Source organism: Xyrauchen texanus, chromosome 12 (assembly GCF_025860055.1).
Source record: "Xyrauchen texanus isolate HMW12.3.18 chromosome 12, RBS_HiC_50CHRs, whole genome shotgun sequence".
Taxonomy (NCBI): domain Eukaryota; kingdom Metazoa; phylum Chordata; class Actinopteri; order Cypriniformes; family Catostomidae; genus Xyrauchen; species Xyrauchen texanus.
The window spans coordinates 19,362,144-19,386,054 of record NC_068287.1 but is presented as its reverse complement, the minus strand read 5'-3'; the positions used below and the strand labels follow the sequence as shown (position 1 = coordinate 19,386,054).

At 40.7% G+C, this 23,911-nt stretch overlaps 1 protein-coding gene across 1 annotated transcript in view; it reads right to left on the bottom strand.

Annotated features, from left to right (window-relative positions):
* Positions 1-23,911, bottom strand: part of LOC127652384 (protein sidekick-1-like) — a 495,188-nt gene that overhangs the window by 51,040 nt on the left and 420,237 nt on the right. The window contains 5 exon segments of the mRNA XM_052138488.1: positions 78-176; positions 13,648-13,837; positions 16,468-16,583; positions 18,728-18,965; positions 20,861-21,011. Coding sequence (XP_051994448.1) covers positions 78-176; positions 13,648-13,837; positions 16,468-16,583; positions 18,728-18,965; positions 20,861-21,011 — 794 coding nt within the window.

Below are 23,911 nucleotides of genomic sequence, written 5' to 3'. Positions count from 1 at the left end.
ACCTTAAAGTGTCCATTTGCTTTTCATTTAAGCTCTTTGATGTCTAGTACAAACAAGTTGGACATTATTTTTCTTACCCATTATTATGCCATTGGGGTCCACAGGGGGCTGCCAGAACACCCTCACTTCTGTGAGACGCACATCTGGAAACACCAGTCTCATGGGTGGTCCAGGAACTAGAGAGGAAAGGGAGGGGCCAACGCTTAGATAATTCAATCATTACATGACTCATACAGTAATTAAAGCACCTATAAACCTTTTGGAAACCCAAGCCGCCTTCTTGAATTATAACCAAACCAAAAGCTTAAATCAAAGAGCTTTAATACAGGTTATTAAGCTTTCAAAGGGGCAGCTGTACTCTCAGACAGCCCTTATAATGTCAGGATAAGGTCATTCTAAAATATTCTGCAGTGAAAAGGACAGCAAAATAGTCTAACATTTAAAAGAAGACAATAACACAAGCAAAATATATAAATAAATAACTAAAAAAACACTGACAGTTTAATGAACATATTCTAAATGAAATCTAAGTGGATAATTGTCCTAATTATTTAAAGACTTTTTTCTGTACAAATTCAAAGCATTCAACAATACATGTAAAATTTAGTCATGATCGGACTTTAAATGTAAACAATGTTCCCGTTATTATGCATAGTCCACAGGTTTATTTGTAAAGTGTTGTGAAAAGTATTTAGAGTCTGTTGCTGATTCTTTATGTTGGGATATCTCACAGACAACAGATTGCTTTAATAAACTGATGCAGAAGAAAAAACTGTTTAATGCCGTGAACTACACCTTGCGCACCCACAATAATCTTACTGTTACACATCCACATATCCCCCAGAAATATGTCCACTTAGACGTATAGACAATTGTTTTATGATATGCATTTTTTTGTATCAGCGATGTTGCATACTAAGAAAATGGGTAAATAAATGAAAAACCGGTTAACTGCGATTTATTTGTTAGACAGTAATCTAACCTTCAAAAAACAATCACACGTGGCATTCCTACACTGAATATACATTTTATTAATCTTGTCATTAATTTGAACTGTTATTATGCGTGTGTAATGTGTTGTAATGAAACATAACACTTCCCAAACCGACCCGCCCCCCCCACCACTCCCACAAACCCACATTTGGATCCTCTCAATGTTCAAATCAAATCTATGCCATTGCTGTATATATACACTGTATAATAGATAGATACAAATATACAGTATATTACATATAAGAATTACTGTAAAAAATTAAGAATTTGGCCCTCGAGGCTACAGAGATCCAACTTTGCAGCCCCTGGTCTTTCCAAAGTTGAGTAGCCATATATTATGCTAACATGTGCAATAGCGCCCTTTGTGACAATTCTGAAAATGCAATGGCAGGTGTCCTAAACAGACATGGTGCGATAAAAGGGCAAGTGATAAAAACTCTCGATCGCTTCCATGTATATCTACATTTTTGTCCTAACAATAACAAGCGACAGGACAGTTTATTGGTCATGTAATTTCACCATGATTCCCACAGTGAGTGGTTTTAGGGTGTTTCTATGTTGTTGATAGTGTGTTAAGGATGGTTACTACGTGATTGGTTAGTGATATTCTGGTCCCTAGATATGGCACAAGTACTCCTTCACTCACTTATGTAGAGTACATTGCGGGGCTACCAGGTGTCCTAACCAGAAAAACCAAGGCAAGATAAAACAACAAGCAATAAAAGCTATCCATCTCTTGATCTCGCCTGATTTCACTGAAATCTCATTGGTCCAAAACCCTGTTCCACAAAACTGTATAATAAACATCCAATATGATCTGATTGGCTGTGAATGTTCTGCATTGCAAAGAATTTACGTTTTCGCTGCTGACAGCCAAGATTCTTGTTGCTGAAAACGTACCATGTCGTGCCTGGTTAGGACAAGGTTTAAGGCAGAAGCTAAGCATTGCTCTGGGGCGATCAGAAGGAGAGCAATGATGACTGCTGGATCTAATGACTGTTGCGCCCTACTCTGAAGGACACAGTGTGCCACCGGTGCTAAAAGAGGGCTCTGTTGAAGTAGCTGTTGATTAAAGGGGCTGTTTCCTTCCCCTGCTGGTGTGTCGATCTTCTAAACACATACACTTTCCCCTTCTCTCCCAGGCATCTATGACAGGCCAATACATCCACTAAGAGGACACCTGTAGAAAGGTATATAACATGGAGGGAATCCAATAACATGCTGAGATGGTGCTGTACTTGAGGTGCAAACACACACACACGGCAAACGGTACACTCTGCTGTGCCGGAAACACTTGTGCTGTACTAACGTGTAACAAACGTAATCAAAGTCATTTTGTCTCTTGACTATTTCCTTATTTCTCTCTGGATTCCCCTAGTCGATGCGGTCGGTTAGTTGGCTGTTTCATTTCATGGATATTAAGGAACTTATAAATCTAACACATCTGACAGGAATTTGCTTTGTATTGGTTTTTGCACTCGTAGTGTGTGGGACCATAGGGACATGTGTCCACATGAAGAAGCTCTTACAGTAGAGCATGCTTTTCCCAAGATGCCTCTTTCTCTTGCCAATAAATTGTGTACATTCATCATTCAGCTATCAGCCGTGACCATGCCACGAGGCTTATATGGAGATTACACTTACATGAAGAGTCTTTTTATCTGTTTATAATACTGAACTCGTGAAAGTGAATCTAATCCGCATAAATTTGTAATTGATAATCAGTTTATTCATTATTTCTTTGAGTGAGTCACTAATAAAAGCACTCATCTGCCAATCTTTCAGAGATATACAACCATTAACATCTTAAAAGCAGGCTAATCTAATCTTACCGAAAAAATAAATGCCCAATTTGCAGTCTGCTTTGCTGATATCCCTAATCAAACCCAATTACTGAATGTTTAGGCTTCTAGACAAAAACCAGGCAATTCTCAGAATCCACCCCAAACATTCCTGCTCAAAAACATGGTCAAGGAAAAACTTTAAGCATCCACAACCCCCACACCCCATATACTAGGGGTGGGGTAATGTATCGCAATTCTTTCTTAAAAGAATATAGCAACACACCACCTTAACTCAACAAAGATTTGCGCCATAAGATGTTGCAAAAAAATTCAGATGCATCAAGAATTGGTTTGGAATCAGATTGTGAATACCTGATTCAAAATACAATAGAATCATGACGTGCAAAAAGATTCCCACCCCTACTATATATACGGGCCAATGCTGTCCAGAGTCTGGCTGAAATTTCAGTGTACCATCAGTCCTTAATGAGGCCTGTATTGGAGCAGACATTGATAGGCAAACTCACAAGATAACTGCTGCCAAGATCAAGTGAGCACAGACAGGGAGATATGCTGCCTGGGTCCTGTGCTACCATCATAACTTTGAGGTGAAATGGTCCGAGCTCTTTGTGTCTGTACAGAGGAACCTCCATTTACACCTACGTTTAAAAGAGCCCTGTTATATCTTATTCAGAGAGCCACTGAGAGCTGACCGCAGGCATGCGGATTCCATTAATGCGACTCTTAAGGCCGGATGGATTAAGGGCTGACCCCATCACATTGTGGGCTTCTTTAAATAGCTCTAAAATGCTGATGGAAAATGCCTCTATTTCTGTCCCTCATGACATCCCCTCTCATGAAAAGACTTTAGTTTTTGAGGTAAGCTAAGTTGTTCAGATTTGCAATGAGTGACACATATGGTTTTAATGACTTTACTATTATAATAAAACATGGAAAATAGTCATAATGAATGAGTAGCTGTAACCACATTTTTGACTGGTGGTGTAAAGTATATGTAAAGAAGTGATGGCAATTGGTTTATATTAGGGATGCACCGATATGAAATATTTAGGCAGATACGGACACTGACTTTAACAAAAACCAATACCGATATTCAACATTAACTATTTAAAGAGAGCCACAATAAAAGATGAATAGAAGATAAAAAGATAGCAAAACACACACACACACACACACACACACACACACACAACAAACAACCGCCATTCGCCACTAAGTGGCGGTGACGTCACCACGACGCTTGTGCCAGGCTATGTGCACGTTAAGGCCACGTGAAGTGTCGAACGCCCGCTGGCAGGAGGTCACGGGACAGATCCAACCGGTGACATGGGTCGAATGACTGAGATGACTGGTTGATGCACCACCTGTGCCCCCTACTGTGCCAACTTGCTGTGCTTTAGCCACCCTGCGCTCTGCTCGTTGTTGTGAGCGTCGCTCCTCTGCCCTCCGTTGTTGTTGGAGGGCGACTGCCTCCAACTGGCCAGCAGCATCCTTCACAAGCCTCCTCCAAAGAGGCCGATCTTGACACTGCTGGTACCAGTCGTCGGCAAGTCCACTCAGCTCCAGATCCTCCTGTACCACATCACTCCATCTCTTCTCCAGCCCGTGCAGCTCCGCTTAGCCCCTCTATCCGGCCAAACAATAACTGTTTAGGCATGCGGTGGCCGGGCATGCGGGCTACATGACCCAGCCAACGCAACCTTGCCTGCCGGAGGAGCTAACCGATGGGACTTTGTCCACATCTTTCAAAGACTTGTGAGCTCCTCACACAATCCAGCCTGGTTAAACCCAGGATGGATCTTAGGCAGGCCAGCCTAAATGTTTCTAGCCGGCGATGATGTTCCATTAGGGGGGTCCACGTTTCGCAAGCATAGAGAAGGGAGGGAATGACCGTGGCCGAGAATACTTGAAGCATTGTGCGGAGCGACAAACGGGGTAGCTTCCACACAGCATTACGCAGCCGATGAAAAGATAAAGCCGCTCGACTGATTCGGAGTGAGACCTCTGCTGTCAAACCGGAGCTGGTCATAAGCACACTTCCCAGGTATGGAAAACACTCCACTCTCTCCACAACTGCCCCATCACCAATTGGGAGCTGTGGGGGTGTAGTGTCCGTTGGTACATAATACCCAGGAAGGTGCTTAGTTTTGGTTGGGCTGATGGTCAGGCCCCATCTCTTAGTGGCAAGCTCCAGGTTCATCAGCAGCGCCTCCAACTCCTCCTCTGAGTGAGCAGCAATCACCAGATCATCAGCATTAAATAATGTGGGGGCCAGAGGACATCCCTGTCGCACTCCAAGGTGAACAGGGAATGGCTCCAACTCCCGACCACGTAGTTTTACCCGGGCCCGCTCGCCATCATGAAGGTCCTTAATGATCACGAGCAGCGGGTCTGGGACTCCGAAAGCACGAAGAACAACCCAGAGCCCAGGCCTACTGATGGTATCATAGGCCTTGACCAGGTCAATAAAGCAGAGATGTAGGTCTTGCTGGAATTCCCTACACCTCTGCTGTAGCAGACGGACAGAGAATATGGCATCTGTGCAAGACCGCCCCTTCCTGAAACCACACTGGGGCTCCGCAAGTCTCTCCTCAGCGTGCCTGGCAAGGCGATGTTGAATAATCCTTGCCAGGACCTTTCCTGGCACACTGAGGAGTGAGATGCCCCTATAGTTATTACAATCTGAGCGGTCCCCTTTTTAAAGAGAGGGACCACCAGGGCATCCTTCCAATCCTCGCGGAACCCGCCCAGTGGTCCAGACTGTTGTTATGATGTCATGTAGGGCAGTCTGTGCACAAACACCACCCTCCCTCAGCATTTCACTGGGGAGATCATCTCTGCCCGGTGCCTTTCCTGGCCTCAGGCTCTGGATCGCCTTCAGTACTTCCTCTAAAGATGGTACCTCAGCCAGCCACCCACAAGGAGTGACATCTTCCTTCAATATTTGTGGCACCGCAGCCCCAGCAGGGTCATCCCCACTTTGTCTCACAATGTTTTCCAGGCTCAGGGACTTCCCCTCCCCCAGGACCTCACAGAAATGCTCAGCAAATCTGTAAACCTGTTTCTGGGGGTCGGAGATTGGATCACCATTCTTTCCCCTAATGATGGTAATAGGTGTGGCGCTGCAAGTAACTTTTTTGATAGAATTAAAGAGCGATTTGTGATCGTGGGCCACTGAGGCAGACTCCATCTCCTCAGCAACCCGCGACCACCAACCATCCTTGCAGTGCCTCACGGCTCTCCGAACCTCCGAGCGAAGGCTGCGGTAATCCTCCTCATTCTCTGACGTGGGATGCTGTAGACGATGAGAGTGGGCCTGTCGCTTTTTCTCAGCCAGCCTGAACACCTCCTCTGTCAGCCAGGGTTTCTGAGGAGGTCTGGACCGTGTGCCCAAAACTGCCATTGCAGTTACATGAGCCACAGCCCTAAACCTCGCCCATTTCCCTCGACATCCAGAGGAGTGGGGGACGATGCCAACTCCAGCTGCAAGCGATGCTGAAATTCTCGCTTGCAACTTTCATCAGCTAGCCTAGACCAGGCCACTATGGGTTTGAAAGGGGCCCTGGGTTTACACCCACCACCGGAGTGGAAGAATGGCAGGCGCATCTTACAGATGACAAGTCGATGGTCAGTGGGCAGATCAGCTCCACGGTAGGTCCTGGTGTCAAGGACATGGGCCCGCATCCGCTGTTCCGTCACTATGTAGTCCAGCAGATGTTCTTGCTTGGACCCGGCATGCATCCATGATGTTGTGTGGATGCGCCGATGACGGAACAGTGTGTTGGTAATTACAAGCCCATGGGCTGCACAAAAATCTAGCAGCCTCCTGCCGTTGTTATTGAGCTGATCAGGCCCATGTCTTCCAATCACTCCTGACCAGGTGCTAGCATCATGACCAACTCGGGCATTGAAATCACCCAACATGATGATTCTATCCCGAGGGGCCACTTTAGCCAACACCTGTGACAGGAGGTCATAGAAGGCATCTGACTCATCGGTCTTTCCCGCATCCCTCCACGGAGGGATTATACACACACACACACACACGGAGGGATTATACACACACACACACACACACACACACACACACACACACACACACACACACAACCCAAACTAAATTTGATAACATGATGATTGATACTTCTAAAACATTTGTGGAGCCTGAAAGGTGGTGGCGTAGTGGGCTAATGCACACAACTGTTAATCAGAAGGTCGTTGGTTCGATCCCCACAGCCACCACCATTGTGTCCTTGAGCAAGGCACTTAACTCCAGGTTGCTCCGGGGGGATTGTCCCTGTAATAAGTGCAATATAAGTCCCTTTGGATAAAAGCGTCTGCCAAATGCATAAATGTAAATGTAAATAAATGTATAGAGCTGTTCAGGTTGTCGTCCAAAAACCCAGAACAGAATTCACCATGGGTTTCCTCTGGATATTCCAATGGGTTTTTATAATGGGGTTTTTGAACTTGTGAGTAAAATAAGGTCTGTGGTAAACATTACTTGACGAAACATGGATGTTTTGTTCTACAACATAAATTAACCAGTCATACCTCAAACATGAATTTTTAAGATGCTGTGCTTTTTTTTTAAATAAGTATATAATTAATTAAGGCCTATAAATTCACGTTTGTTGTATGACTGTGTAATTTCTGTTGTAGAACAAAATGTTTCTTCAAGTAATGTTTCCCACAGACTTTATTTTATTAAAAAATAAACCATTATAAAAACTCATAGCAAACTCCCGAGGGAACCCATGGCGAATTAGACTTCCAGGTTTGCCTACAAATTGACGTCACAGCTGAACTGCTCTATTATAGTGGTATAATGGATTTTGCCATCCTGCCCTCTATAGGGCTTGCTCACACCACGCTGACTGCAGAATATATTTTCAAATGCTGCTTTTTAAGGTTTACTATTCACGCAAGGTCATATTGCGATTTCAACCAATCGTGCAGCATTTATGGATGTCATACTGATGTCTCAGAAGTCAAAGTCTGCTGGTTTCAAGCGTTTCGGATGGTTTCCCTCATCAAGTGCAGCTTTCACAACTGTCATGTCTGTAATGCTGTTTTTTCTCATTCTAATGTGAGAACTTTACATTAAAATGTTTGTTTTTTTTGGTAGAAAAAATTACATATTGCAACCCTTCTACATATTGTGGCTATTATTATTTCTGGATTGTGCATTTGAAATCACATTCAAAATTTGGTCAATAATTGTGTATAAATATCCAAAGCCTATATATCAGTGCATCCCTAGTTTAAATTCAAGTAAATATATTTGCTATGAATGGTGTGGAAGCAGGACAAGACAGACGAGAGGTGCGGATCCAAACGCGGTTTTATTAAATAAAAACAGGAACACAAAACACTGGAACAAATTAAAGGTCCACGATGGGAAAATGAAATTAACACACGGACATGAAACATCCTCGAACGATCAAACACGGGAACACGAGCAGGCATAAAACATTGGAAACATAGAACATAACATACAACAACCGACTTGTTGTATGTTATGTTAACCGAGACTCAGGGTGGACAACAGGGAAAACGTGACATGGAACGGGATCGGTGACGGGTGAAACGGAAAACACGGAGCAGAAAACACGGAAACATGACACCAACGTGATGGGTGAAACAGAGAACATAGGGCAGACAACACAGGAACGTGACAATATTATTACATGTCAAGTATAACAAGTCAGAATGAATTAATTCAGTTCTGAATAAGAAATAAATAAAATACAGTTCCATACTTATTTTTTGCATTGTATTATTGTTTTCAGACAAATCCCATGGCACACTGCGTATATACAGTATCAGTCATTTCCTTGGTAAAGAAACCTTGAGGGAAAACTTGTTTGTGCAATTTCCCAAGAACACACTTATGGCCCTGGGTAGGGTTGCTCCAGCTGTGCATATGGTCTCACGTAATCGGTGCTTAATTTGGTTGCACCACCTGTTCTTAAGGCAAGACTTAACTAGTAGGTCGTCAGCTCTCCGTAAAGTAATCCGTAGTCGCATATTATGACGTTTACTTGTATTGATCCAATAAACCACCTTCCTATTTTTACACAGAAGCGTTATAAAGCCGTCAATTTCAATTTGATCTTGTTATGGTTGATGTTCAAACCTTGTCTGCTCGTATAACAGTCAGCTGTATTAAATTATATTCCCATTAAAATATGATATGTAATACAAGTAGATTTGATAAATAGTATATTTTCCCTGTGTGAATAACAATATATAGGAACTTAACTAAAATAAATAATGGGTGATAATAAATACTGATATAACAGGATGGAAAAACAGATATTTATTCATTTTAATATCCTATATATATATTTTGAATGTGTTGAAACTTGAGACTGGGTGAAACATCCTGAAAACTGCACCGTTAGATCGCTTTCATGCTGAAGAGCTGTTGACATTTTCTCTCTCTTGAATATGTATCTTTTCTCTCTCTTGAATATGTACATTATGCATCATCATAATGTATGTTGAAAGGATTGCAGCCTGTCAAGCAAAAAAGGATTGAAGCCTGTCACGATGTCATAAATGATCACTTTTTTATTCCATCCATTATGCCTGGTAGAGGGCTTCCATAAATATTTAGTTTATACGTAGGGTTACGTTCTACCTGCAACACTCAAATATTTAGTATTGCATAAATTGTGACTTATTGCCCATTTATGCCACAATCAGGCTATGTTGTAACTTACGTATAGCAACCGGCCCTTGGTGGCTATATAGAACATAATAGAGTGCATCAGTTTCCACGGTGAAATCCTGTTTGACATTACTTATATTTGTAATGGATGGCAAACTTTCCGAAATCTCAGTTGTAAGCTTTCATTCTTGAAATTCATCCAGCCCTTCAAAGTCTATTTATGTTGCACTCCATAAAGTGAACATTTGGAGGTCATCCTCACTGAATCCAATGTCAAGTCAAGTCAAGTCAAGTGGTTTTTATTGTTGTTCAACCATATACAGTTAGTACAGTACACAGTGAAATGAGACAACGTTCCTCCAGGAACATGGTGCTACATAAAACAACATAGGACAAACACAGAACCACATGAGACTACACAGACTAAATAACATACCTATATAAAGTGCACGTGCAAACGTGTGCAAAAAGTACGGGACAGTACAATAAATTACTAAAAATGAACAGGACAATAGGCACAGTGAGAGACCAGTACACAGTAGTGCAAAAAGATTCTAAAAATGCCAAATGTAAACATACTATGAGATAGTGTTCTATGCTCATTGCAGTTATTGAGGTATAAAGTGACAATAATTAAAGTGCAACTCAGGACACGTGTGTGTGTGTCAGTCCAGACTCTGAGTATTGAGGAGTCTGATGGCTTGGGGGAAGAAGCTGTTACACAGTCTCGGTACCTCTTGCCAGACGGCAGGAGGGTGAAGAGTTTGTATGAGGGGTGTGTGGGGTCATCCACAATGCTGGTTGCTTTGCGGATGCAGTGTTTTTTGTAAATGTCTTTGATGGAGGGAAGAGAGACCCTGATGATCTTCTCAGCTGTCCTCACTATCCTCTGCGGGCTTTGCGGTCCGAAACAGTGCAAGTCCCAAACCAGGCAGTGATGCAGCTGCTCAGGATACTCTATAGTCCCTCTATAGAATGTAGTGAGGATGGGGGGTGGGAGACGCTTACGACGTCCCCTCCCCGGGCACCGGCATCAGGCGATGCCAAGAACTGGAGGCCTGGTCTCTGCAGCAAGCCGAGTTCACATAGCAACTCCTGCAGATCATCATGCAGCTTGGTTGTTGCATGAATCTTATATTTTAACAGTGTCTGGCGATGATAGACACGAACACTAGTTGCTCCGATGTCCATGTGCCGTAAAAGTCAGGCTAATTGACAAAAATAGCACCATTTTGGATCCGGCGTGGCCGCTGCGTGCTTGGATAAAATAAAATACAATTTTATTGTATTTGATGCAATGGGGTTTGCATCATCATAATTTTTTATTTACTATATAGCTTTCCCTGCCAATTATACAAAATCTAGCTCTAAAAAAGAAAGTTTCAGAGTGGTATTTTAAAGCGTGTATGTTGGTGGAAAGCGGAGAATGAGAGTTCAATTCAATGAACGCAAAACCTCAGAATGTACGCTTACATGTACATGGGCATTTCTCAGAATGCAAATACAGCATGTCAAATGCTATAGCAGACTTTCTAAAAAACACCAGCTAAGAGTCTGAAGGAGATAAAAACTGAATGCCCATTTTATTATCTTTTTATTCCATAAAATTCAAGGCTGCATCAATCTGCCCACTTCTTGTGCTTAGAGCAAATGGCTATTACTCATGACAGCTCATAAACTTACACTGCTTGGTCAAGGAGCCTGCACATAAAATGCCCAACAGATGAGTTACAACATTAAACTCCCTATGCAGTCTTAAAACGCCCCAAATCTAAATTGTAAAGCAAGTAGGAGAATTCAGCACACAAGAACAGAATGAGTGTCAAAGAAGGGCTCAACAATATGGATGGCTCAATGGCCAGTGTAAAAGTATTGGGCAAGTTGAAGGAGCTGTCATTTGACGTGTCACTACATCTTACATTCGTGGATCATTTGCATGTGTTTATATGCCTTCTGAACTTTAGATTTGTGAACATTGTTGTTGTGAATTCTGTTTGAATACCAAGGCAAAGTTATCTAAGCTAAGGATGAGATTGTCGGGACCACTTTATATTAGGTGGCCTTAACTACAATGTACTTAACCATTTGATACAATGTACTTATTATGTACATACATGTTGCTCCATTGTAATTACATTTAAAGATCTTGGATTTAATTACATTTGTAGTTACACTGTTAACTGTACCCCTAACCCAACCCTTACCCCAAATTTTAACTCTAACCCCTTATCCTAACCCTAACCCTACCCTTACTCCTAAACCTACCTGTATCTCAGCCTCAGTAGCAGCAAATGTGGGAATTTTGCGGAACAACATGTAGTTACACAGTAAATACATAGTCTTGTATGTAATTAAGGCCACCTAATATAAAGTGTGATCGGTTGTCGTAATTATGAAAATGACTTGCAATAGTCTTGGAAGCATCAAACACATCATTACGGTTAAATATTAAGTATAAATAATTTAGAATGCTGCTACTTACATTATACAGTAGGCTAAGAAATGACAGGAAATCTGAAAATCTTTTAACTAAGACTCAGATTCAAATCATAATTAAGTCTTTGTTTCGCACCGTATGCTATTGTTACGTTCCTGTGTTGTCTGCCCTCTGTTCTCTGTTTCACTATCACGTTGATTTCACGTTTCCTTGTTGTCCGCTCCGTGTTTTCCTTTTCACCCGTCACCGATCCCGCTCCATGTCACGTTTTCCCTGTTGTCCGCCCTGAGTCTCACTGTCCGTGTGTTAAACTACATTTCCCACAATTCCCGGCCTCCCCCACTGCCTGCACTCATCATTGTTTTCACCTTTGTCTCGTTCAGTCTCCACTTTGTCTGTGTATTTAAACCTTGGTTCTTTGTTTACTCTCTGTCGGTCGTTGTTTGGTAATGTTTCGTTTCTTGCATGTCGTCAAGCCTGGTCCGTGTTCCCTACCCGAGTTCAGAGTTTGTTGAGTTTGTTTCATCGTGTTTATTTCTGTCTCGTTGTGTTTCCAGTTTTCCCCTCGTGGACTTTTCTTTGTGTTTACCTTTTGTTTCTTATTTGTTTATTCTTAATAAAATACAGCGTTTGGATCCGCACCTCTGTCTGTCCTGTCCTGCTTCCACACCCTGCATAACAGCTATGGTTTTCCAACAAATGTGTGTGCATTAATACATTGCTTGCATAATTCTACATTATTCTACATGTAAGTGGAAGTGGTGGTGGCATAGTGGGCTAAAGCACTGAACTGGTAAGCAGATGGTTGTCAGTTTGATCCCCACAGCCACCACCATTTTGTCCTTGAGCAAGGCATTCAACTCCAGGTTGCTCCGGGGGATTGTGCCTATAATAAGCGCACTGTAAGTCCCTTTGGATAAAAGCATCTGCCAAATGCATAAATGTAAATGATTTGCAATATAAAAACTATTTCTTTTTTGTAATTATTTCTAACAAATTGTAATGCAAGTAAATGCAAGTAAACTTAACATTATATAAAGAATATTAATGTATTTTTCGGACATATAAAATATGTTCTAGAAATAATCCTTATTATACAACAATAAGTTCCGATCCTCAAATCTGATTGGTCAAGTGGTGTATATTTAGTATAACAGCATTTGGACGCTTCACTATTTGTATCACTTTGCTTATCCGTGTTCGTTGGTGAGGATTTTTATTAATCGTTCATTTTCATTTCGTTCACTGATTTGTTCAGTGACAATTCCAACAGATTTAATATTTATGCCAGTAGTTGGCGACAAATGAGCCTCTTTTGTTATGAGTGAGTCAGTGACTCAACTGATTCATTAAAAAGCACGACCAAAGTAGTTTACAACCAAAACAATGAAAGTGAATGAGAATTATTTGTTCACTTAAAAAATTTGTTTTGCTTGATGCTTTGGCTTCAATTTGAACTATTTTCACTAGAAGAGAAGAAATATTGGCAGCCTATACATCGGTGCATCCCTAGTTTATATTCAAATATTTCAATATTATTACATTTCAAGTATAACACACTGGCCAATTTTGGACTGAAATGCAAGTTATTCAACATTATTTACTTATAAAAGCAATATAAAAATGTATATGGTGCAATATTACTCTTGCTCATGTGATATTGCTAAATTGTTGAGTGCTGCCAAGGTTATTATGTCTCACTATCATTTTTCAGTACTTGAAGAAAAGATGCCCACCATCATCCTTTGTCCTCTCCAGCACTGGGGGGCTGCTGAGTTGTCCGTCTCCGATTCGTGTGAAAGCCAAAACTTGGATCTCATACTGGACGTATTTCCGTAGACTCCTCAGCAAGACAGACTGTGTCAGATTCCCCTTAACAACATTCACCTGGGCCTCCAATTCAGAGTCCTTTTCTTTGTACAGAACCTGGAAAAAAAATCATATATCAAAGTAATAACAACTCAAAAGAAACAGACTTTGTGATTTTGTGACCGACTTTACTCTAAGATCACGTTAAATTGAAAATACAAAGATAGCTGTTATTGTCAACTGTGCAATAAGGCTGAGTTGCATGAGGTTTGAAACGCTGGGTCCATTTTTCACTAGGCAGCTTTTTTTCAATAAAGCCTCCTGTCTTAATTACTGTTAACTTTAAACCAGAGAAACTTCTCTGAACTTCTGCATGGGTCAGATGTTCAGAGAAGTTTCAGAAAAGTGATGTCCTTCCGCAAGGGTCAGACATTCAATGATTGCATTTATGAACCAGTTCTTTATTAAAAAATAAAATAAAAGAGGCTACTAAAGCAAACATACCTTTTAGGGGGTTCTATGAAATAAAGTGTATTAAAATGGTATTATACATTATGGCACACTCAAAGAGCCTCATTACGTTAAAAGAATAGTTCTCCCAAAAATGACAATTCATGAATGGATGTCAAGATATTCACTGAATATTGTTGTTGGTCATGCTTTATATTAGGTGGCCTTAACTACTATATACAAAAATTAAATACATACAAGACTATGTATTTACTGTGTAACTACATGTTGTTCTGCAAAATATACACATTTGCTGCAACTGAGTTTGAGGTACAGGTAGGTTTAGGAGTAAGGGTAGGGTTAGGTTGGGATTTGAGGTTAGATTTGGGTTTTGGGGTAAGGGTTGGGTTAGGGTTACAGTTAACTGTGTAACTGCAAATGTAATTAAATGCAAGTCCTTTAAATGTAATTACAACGCAACAACATATATATATATATATACATAATAAGTAATCAAATGTTTAAGTACATAGTAGTTAATGCCACCTAATATAAAGTGGATCCTTGTTGTTTCTCACCAAAAAGTACCTAGTGTACACCTTCAGAAGATTTGAAATGTAACAAACGACTTTTATGATACTTTTGGGCAGAGGTGGGACCAAGTCATTGTTTTCCAAGTCACAAGTAAGTCTAAAGTCATAGCATTAAAGTCCCGAGTCAAGTCCCATGTCAAGGCAGGCAAGTCCAAGTCAATTTACAATTTTAAGTCCTCAACTTTTAGCTTCAAGTCTGAAACAAGTCATTAGTGCACTTTGCCCAAATTAGTGTCAGAGTATTAATTACTATAATAAATTGACAAATTTTATCTAGAAGTTTCTAATTTATAATCTAATTTTATCTTCTTTTTTTATCGATATCTACCTGTAAAGACCAAAGAGGGTAATAAAGATGATACATGGATCTTATCTTTGGACACACATTAAGGCAAACCAAACTTTTACTCTAAACACGCAGTGAAAGGACGCTGAACGTGCTGAACTGGTGAGTGAAATCTGAAATATTACTAGGCAGTGGCTAATTGCATTTAAGTTGCATATACATGTAATATACTGTAAAGGGCTGCGAACAGAGTAAATGATCGGATTTGTGATTTTTAGAACCATAACCAATAAAATTAATAAATATAGCTAAACGCATGACAGAGGACCAGCACGTCCGCAAAATAATGAGTGTGTTTACATGCACGTTCTAACCAGTTATGCTCAAAAAGCACCAATGTGTGTGGTCACAATAAATGCCGTTCCGAGGTCATACAACAACGTAATAAAACACCGGGTAGATTTTGTCCATTACACCAATTGCTATAACACGTAAAATGCTACTGACCGCAGTAAAAAATAGTTTGCGGTTCTATATGCAGATTTTGTTAGCCTGTAAATCTGCCATTTGCTGCCATAGACATGTATGTTACTGAACCATAGCTGACGTAAATTAGTTAACAACTTACATCTGTCTGTGGATTTTCAGATGCCTCACAAAATTGGATGTTGTCGACGAGGTGTCTGTAATATTGGAACCACAGGTTCTACATTTTGCAATCCTTTTGTTGCCTTTAACGCTGTATTCAATATATCCCAATTATATCACCTTTGGTATAATTTTTGCTGTGTCCTTGTCCTTAAATGCGCGCCACAGTCTTCAAACTTGGTCCAAGTCAAGTTGCAAGTCATTGCTGTCAAAGTCTAAGTCTAGTCGCAAGTCTTTTTTGATTCTATCGAGTCGAGTCGCGAGTCATCAAATTAGTCCAAGTCTAAGTCACGCGACTCGAGTCCACACCTCTGCTTTTGTGTAATATATTAAGCTTCAAATTGAGTCTCTATTCACTGCCATTTTATTTAAAGTAGGCACTAGGACCTTTTTTTGTGTTCCGCATAAGAAAGAATGTCAGACAGGTTTGGAATTGACCTATGAGAGAATTTTCCTATTTGCATGAACTGTCCTTTTAATGTAGGAAATGTTGGATTTAAAAATAAAATAAAACACTGTTATATTCTTTTCCTCTTAAGAGTCTTTCATGTAATTTCGTCATACAGCACATGGTTTAAGGGGTCGATCATACATTTGAAAAACCTTTATCCAGCTCTGAAACACTTATAATAAAGAGCCAAGGGCTGCTTCAGCAAACATCGTTTCAGAGCTCTTCAGTACTTGACCTCTGTTGAAAGTCGTTTTCATCTGTGCAAAAACACGAAGAATATTAAGACAAAACAAGAGAAAGAATTCTCATGAGTAGGTACCTTGTATCCGAGGATGTTGCCATTCTGTTCGTGCTCAGAAACGGGCCCCCAAGTTACCAGGATGCGACTGGAGCTCATGGCCTCAGCTGTCACATTCTCCGGAGCCCCTGATGGCACTACACAAACAAACATAAAAATAAAAAAATCACACACCCTTATCACACCGAGCCATTACACACGGCCCCAAGTGTTAAGTAAACTCGTGGATTAGTCACCTCACGAATGTCATGTGGGATGAAGAAGAGCAATGGACAATGTGACAGCAAACAGCATTAATGGGCGAGAACCAAACAGGAGCGCGAGCATGAGGAGACCTCCAAAAGACCCACAAACCTTTAGGCAGACTCTTAGCTAGGCATGTCCCGATACGATTTTTTTGTACAAGTAGTCCGATACCATATTAACAGTTTATTTCAATTTTATCATAAAAATGGTTTTACATAAATACATTTATTAATCAAATGAAAACATAAATATTAATTTACAACATGATATTTTTTTGGTCAAATGAAGTGATTTTATACAGAACCTCACAGCACAATCCAAAATACTATTACTATTGATTTATTATTATTATTATTTGTATTAGTAGTATAACAGTGAACATTACATCATTACATAACTATACAGCTGCAATATTTTTCTGTCAAATATTTTTCATTTAAATTGATGTTTTATTTTTGAAGTGTTTCTGTGTTCTTATGTCCAAGGAGCTCTGACTTCCTACTCGGGAAAAGCTGACTGCCACATGACTCAAAGTGATTAATAAACTGCAAAAAGGGGGACCTGGGTAGCTCAGCAAGTATTGATGCTGACTACCACCCCTGGAGTCACAAGTTCAAATCCAGGGTGTGCTGAGTGACTCCAGCCAGGTCTCCTAAGCAAACAAATTGGCCCGGTTACTAGGGAGGGCAGAGTAACATGGGGTAACCTTCTTGTGATTGCCATAATGTGGTTCTCAGTGAGGCACATGGTGAGTTGTGCGTTGGTGCTGTACAGAATAGCGTGAAGCCTCCAAAGTGCTAGGTCTCCACGGTAACACGCTCAACAAGCCATGTGATAAGATGCGCAGATTGACTGTCTCAGACGCAGAGGCAACTAAGATTCGTCCTCCGCCACCCGGATTGAGCCTAGTCACTATGCCACCATGAGGACTTAGAGTGCATTGGGAATTGGGCCTTCCAAATTGGGTGGAAAAAGGGAGACAAAAATAACCTAAATAAAAATGTAGTCTATGCTGTAAGTGTTCGTGAATAAAAGTGGATTAGCGCTCTGGCATGCATTAAATTACAGCTTTTGCTGTTAAATAATCTCACTAGTACATAACGTCATTTTAATTTGTGCGTTGAATGTTTACGTAATTACATTTGTACGTCAGATGGTATCAGTTTTTGGTATTGGAGCATTTTTACGAGCATGAGTACAAGTACATGAGCGTGATATCGGACCCGATTCCAATACCAGTATCGGTATCGGGTTATTCCTACACTTAATCCCTGTTGATTTTTAGTTCCCCTTCTGTCGCTCACTTCGACTTTGTGTCGAAGAAGCGACACTAGGGGTCTCTCTTGAGAGCCTCGCGCATCTCTGAACTTGAGAAAAGGCCAATGAGAAATTGGCAGACAGAATTTGCATGTCCCACCCCCAGACATAAAGTTAGGGAAATGCGTCTGTTCATTCAGAAATGCGTCTGTTCAATCAGAAAATGGCTGCGAGCACGCCGCTCACAGCCATTTTCGGATTACGGTCATCCAGGCATAGCTATCCAAATGACTATTAAGGAAGAAGTGTTTAATTTCAGCAACACTTGTGGCACCAAAGGGAGTGCAATGTGCCTGCTTAAACTGACCTATGGTGGTTTGCTGGTCTTAGCTGGTTTAGGTTTTGCATGTGTATTTTAGAGAGCTTACAGATAAGTAGAGACACCAGGCAGCCAATAACCTTGTTTTTTTATCTGCAGTGCAGGCATGCATTGAGAGCAGCTCTCAAGTCAGGCAGAATAGAGGTACTGAGTGGGGAACAGTGAGGGGCCATTATGAGGATCACATAAAGGAAATAAAATTCAATTTGAGAGCCACCTGTTTACAATGGAGAATGTGATTATTAAGAGAATAGAAATGTGAAGATGTTTGCTCTGCGACACAGTGGCTGATGTTTCTATTTTTCAAAGGGCTCTGCAGGTAAGGCAGATGACTAATCAGCCCGCATTAGGATACCTCACAATAGCTGAGTGCATTTGTACTCGTCAACATGTCCTCACCTGACTCCCGTGTGCGGCCCTTCACGGTCTCGCTCCAGGGTCCGGGGCCGATGGAATTGAAGGCCTGGATCTGTAGCTGGTACTCAGTCCACTCCTCCAGACCCTCCAGAGTGATTTCTCTCTCCAGCCTGTCGTTCACCACTCGCGTGCTGGCCTCGTCCCGCAGGTCCGCCCGCCACACTCTGACCCTATAGCCCACGCTCTCTGGGTTCCCATTGTACTCGGTCTCCGGCAGTGGCTGTTATAGAAACATCAGACAGCGGATTTAGACAAACATTATTATGGTTAATGAAAACTACTACAAAAAACACAAGCGGTGGGAAAATTTTTCGTTAAATTAAATAAAAATAAAAACAGAAGAATGCCAACTAAACGAAATGTGCACTCAAATACAAACAACTATATACAATTACAGAAAAAAATCAATTGGTTGTTGTATTTTCAATAAATTATGGGTGGTCTTTGGGTGGAATTTGTAATTAGTAATCTGCCAAGACTGTCTATCACAAAACCAAACCAAACCAAAACAAGTAAATATGAAATCCACAACAACACAATAACAAACCAGCACCATAGCAAATTGGTTACAAAAACATTATGGCAGCTGTCTTAAATCTGGATGTGTCTTTTTTTTTCCTCGCCATTTTGGAATGCCCAATTCTCAATGCACTCCTAAATCCTCATGGTGGTGTAGTGACTCGCCTCAATCTGGGTGGTGGAGGATGAATTTTATTTGCCTCCGCGTTTGAGACTGTCAATCCCTGCATCTTTTCACGTGGCTTATTGAGCGTGTTACTGTGGAGATTTAGCGCATGTGGAGGCTTCACGCTATTCCTTGTGGCATCCACACATAACTCATCACGTGCCCCACCCTGAGCGAGCCACATTATAGCAACCACGAGGAGGTTACCCAATATGAATCTACCCTCCTTAGCAACCGGGCCAATTTGGTTGCTTAGGAGACCTGGCTGGAGTCACTCAGCACGCCCTGGATTCGAACTCACAACTCCAGGGGTGGTAGTCTGCATCAAATCTCGCTGAGCTACACAGACCCCCGGATGTGCAGTTTCTGATAGGTAGGTATAATGTGTCCTCACAGGCAGATGGAGCAATTTGTGCTGCTGTGTTGTAAGAGACTGGAACTAAAAATATCCTTAGGTGACGTCCACAATAATAGGTTTTTGTTTGAAAACGCATCTTTTTCTCTATGTTTTGGCCTTCTATCAACACTGAGATGGTGTTTTTGACAGCGAAAACTATAAACAATAAAAGCTATTGAATTTTTTGAAACTATACTAACCAACATTCAGACTCTAAAATGCAGTCTCAGCTGAGTTTTGAGCATATTCAGCCTCATCCCATACTATGTTTGGTAAGCAATTAAATCCACCTGCTCCTGTAAATTCATAACTTATTTTTAATAATGCTTCATTATTTACATGCCCCAAAAATCAACTGAGCGATTTTGATTGGAAGCCAAAAAATAAATGAGATGTCACAAGCTGGAAAAACATCAGCTGTCATATGCTTTCAATTTGACAGATAAAGCGGTTTGTAAAGGGATTAATAGAAATGAGGAGGCGAGAACCGGCTTGACAATATAAATAATATTTTAATGAAAAACATAAACAAAAGACACAAACACACACATGAAGGTCAGCTGCCACCATCGCACCACCATCCGCAGTCAACCTTTATTCTTTTCAGAGGCTTAATTAGCCTGATAAGACCCAGCCCCGCCCTCCACTCTGTCACAAGGTTCATTTGAGAAACTCAATTTGGACACGGCTCTTGGGTGTCAGCATACTTTAATACAGGTGAAAATCAATAGATGTCTAAAAAAAAACCTGCTTTCACAGTCCTAGACTGTAGATATGTGTGATAATGGGATAACGACATCCTGTCAGAACACCCGGACTGAGAGTTGGTAATGCTGTGAGTTCTTTCCTTGAACCCATTTTTGTTTTTAGCTTTTTTCCATCCTAACCTCTTTGAAAGTAACTAAAATATGAATCAAGAGCCTAAATAACAGAATCGAATCAAATTAACACAATGCACTTGTCTCATTTCATATTTCTCAAAGCAGATATGATTTCAATGTGATTTGTTTGCCAGCCCAAATGTTTAACTTACCACCCAACGTAGCCACAGGCTGGTCTCACTGGCTGTGCGTACTGTCACACTGCTGGGCGTCACATCCGGAGGAGCCTGCAGGGTTTGAATTACACGGGATGGCACGCTCATCGGACTCGGTCCAACAATATTCACCTGTCGCATTCTGAACCTGTAACAACCAAAGTTCAAGCACACGGTACAGTATTTCCTTGCACAATATTACACATCATTAAAGGGGTAGTTCACCCAAAACAGAATGATATCATAATTTATTCACCCTCATGTTATTCCAAACCCTTATTATCATAAAAGGGAGTCAGAATGACAACCTCTGTCACCTATCATTTTCAATGTATGTATAAAAATACAATGAAATTTAAGGTGACTATGGCAATCATATCATCTTTTGTGATCCACAGAAAAGTTATCCAGGTTTGGAACAACATATGTGTGAGTAAATGATGACATATTTTAATTTATTGATGAACTAACCCTTTAAAACAACCCTTTAAAACTTGTGGAGAAAAGAAATGGCAGTAGAGTCTGGAAAGAACCTGTGCTCTCTGCATTCCACTTTCTAATTGCACCAGTTACCATGAAATCAAAATTTATCAACGAGTAGAACAAATGGAGTGGCTGCAGCAACATCCATAAGATCTGACATAAATTGCTGAGTAGAGAAAAACATGGAGGCAAAGTAGTTCATCATGAACACTCACAGATGAGTCAAGCTGTCTGAGACTAACAGATGAGTCCAGATAGTAAGACTATTAAGGCAAAACAAATTAACAGAATGGAAAGAAATAATTTGACTATTGGCCTTGCTGTAAATAAGACAATATTCAGATGAAGCTATTTATGGGTGACTGGCATGACAATAATTTTTCCATGTCAAGAGCAGCATACTACCCCTCCCCCTTCCAATCCCCAACCTGACCCTCAACATATATCCATGTGGTCACAACTTCAGTATACACACACAAAATAAAAGAAAGGAAAGGAAATATATATATATATATATATATATATATATATATATATATATATATATATAAAATAATCACACACATTTAAAACTACACTTCTCTCTCCACTGCCCCTCCCCAAGAGCCCTCCAAAATGGCCAAATAGCTGCCCCATTTTTTATTAAATAAATTTAAGTTGCCTAGACTTCTACATGGCATTTCCTCAAATGCCGCTACCCTGCCCATCTCTGTGCAGCACTCTTGAAATTAGGACACTCCAGCCGACTTCCATCCCTTAAGAATAATCTGTCTGCCGATCATAACACTGGTTAGGACCCAATTTTTTATGCATTTATCCCCTATATTAATGACTGCCCCATCACCTAAAACGCAGAGTCTGGGGGAAAATTACATTTGAGTGCCCAATACGTCACACCAAATCTCTGAACCCTCAACCAAAATTCTTGGATCTTAACACGCTACCAAAAAACATGGGCTGTGTCCCCATCTTATGATTGACATCACCAGTAGGTGGGTGTGTCTTTAAGACCAAGCCCATACAATATACAGGTCATCCAATAGAATCTATGTGAAATCTTGAACTGCATAAGGTGCACCCTTTCATCTCTAGATGCAGACTTGACATTTTTTAGAATCCTAGCCCACACTCCCTTCTCCAATTTGAAGTTTAAATCTTTCTCCCATAATCTCTTGAGAGAAGTTGAAGCTCCGTCCCCCAGACTCTGAATTAGCAGAGAGTAATACACTGATGTCTCATGACCTTTTCCAAAAACAGTAATCACCCCTCCCAGAGTGTCTTCTGCTCTACTACCAAAAATAGTACAGAGCAGGTTTCGCAGCTGTAAATACCTGAAGAATTGAGATCTTGGAATCCCAAAATGTTGAACCATAGTTTCAAAGGCTCTCAACACTCCACACTCATTTAGGTCACCGAGCGTGCAAACCCCCTCAAAATCCAATCTGATCAACAAAAGGGGAATTATTAATGCATAACTTTGGGTTCAGCCATAATCTAAGCAATATTTAAATAAATGTATGAATTAAAATATGTTGACACTTTTGTCCATACTGCGTGCAAATGCAAGATAAAGGGGTGTGACTTAACTTTTCTGGTTTAACAGAAAGACTTTGCAATGGCGAATAGGGGCAAGAACTTCCTGTTCAATACAAAACAAGGCTCTCTCAGGTGGAAGCAACCAATGAACCAAATGTCTGAGACCGAATGCATAATAATAAAACAAAATCTTGGGTAGGTTTAGCCTACCTTTGTCAATCGGCCTATGCAACTTACTGAAATGTATTCTGGGACATTTACCATTCCAAATTAAGGACTTCGCTATACTATCAAATTGCTTGAAATAAGAGGGGGGATAGGGAGAGATTGTAGCAGGTAGTTGAATTTTGGAATACAATTCATTTTAATAACATTAACCTTCCCAATCATAGATAAATGTAATGAAGCCCACCTGCCCACCAGCCCTTTTTATTGAAGTGTTAAAATTAACTCTAACTAAATCACACAAAGTTGCTGGGAATAAAATGACCAAATATTTATTGCCCTGTTTGTGCCACTGGAAGTCGCGCGGCTGAAAATATGTTAACGGGCAGTATGCTGTCAGAGACAAATTTTTTCATTTAGATAAATTAATACCTAATGAATTTAGAAAAGGAATTAATAATTCTGTGGAGGCAAGGCATAGATCTAGTGGGGTCGGAGACAAAAAAAAAAATATAATTTGCGTAAAGCAAAAGCTTATGCGCCCCATCTCCCACCATCACCAATGACAAATCATCCTCCTTTCATATCGTGCAATAATGGGGAAAGAGGATAACCCTGCCGGGTGCCCCAATCCTGAGTAAAATAATCTGAAATTAATCCATTTGTTTGTACCGCCACTACCAGGTGTCAATAAAGTAACTTAATCCATCCAATAAAAGTATCCCCGAACCCATACATTTCCAAAATCTTAAAAAGATAATCCCATTCTACCATATCGAACCCCTTTTCGACGTCAAGTGAGATGGCAGTCTGATCATTCGCCACAGACTACATGATATAGATGAAACGCCTAATGTTATCAGT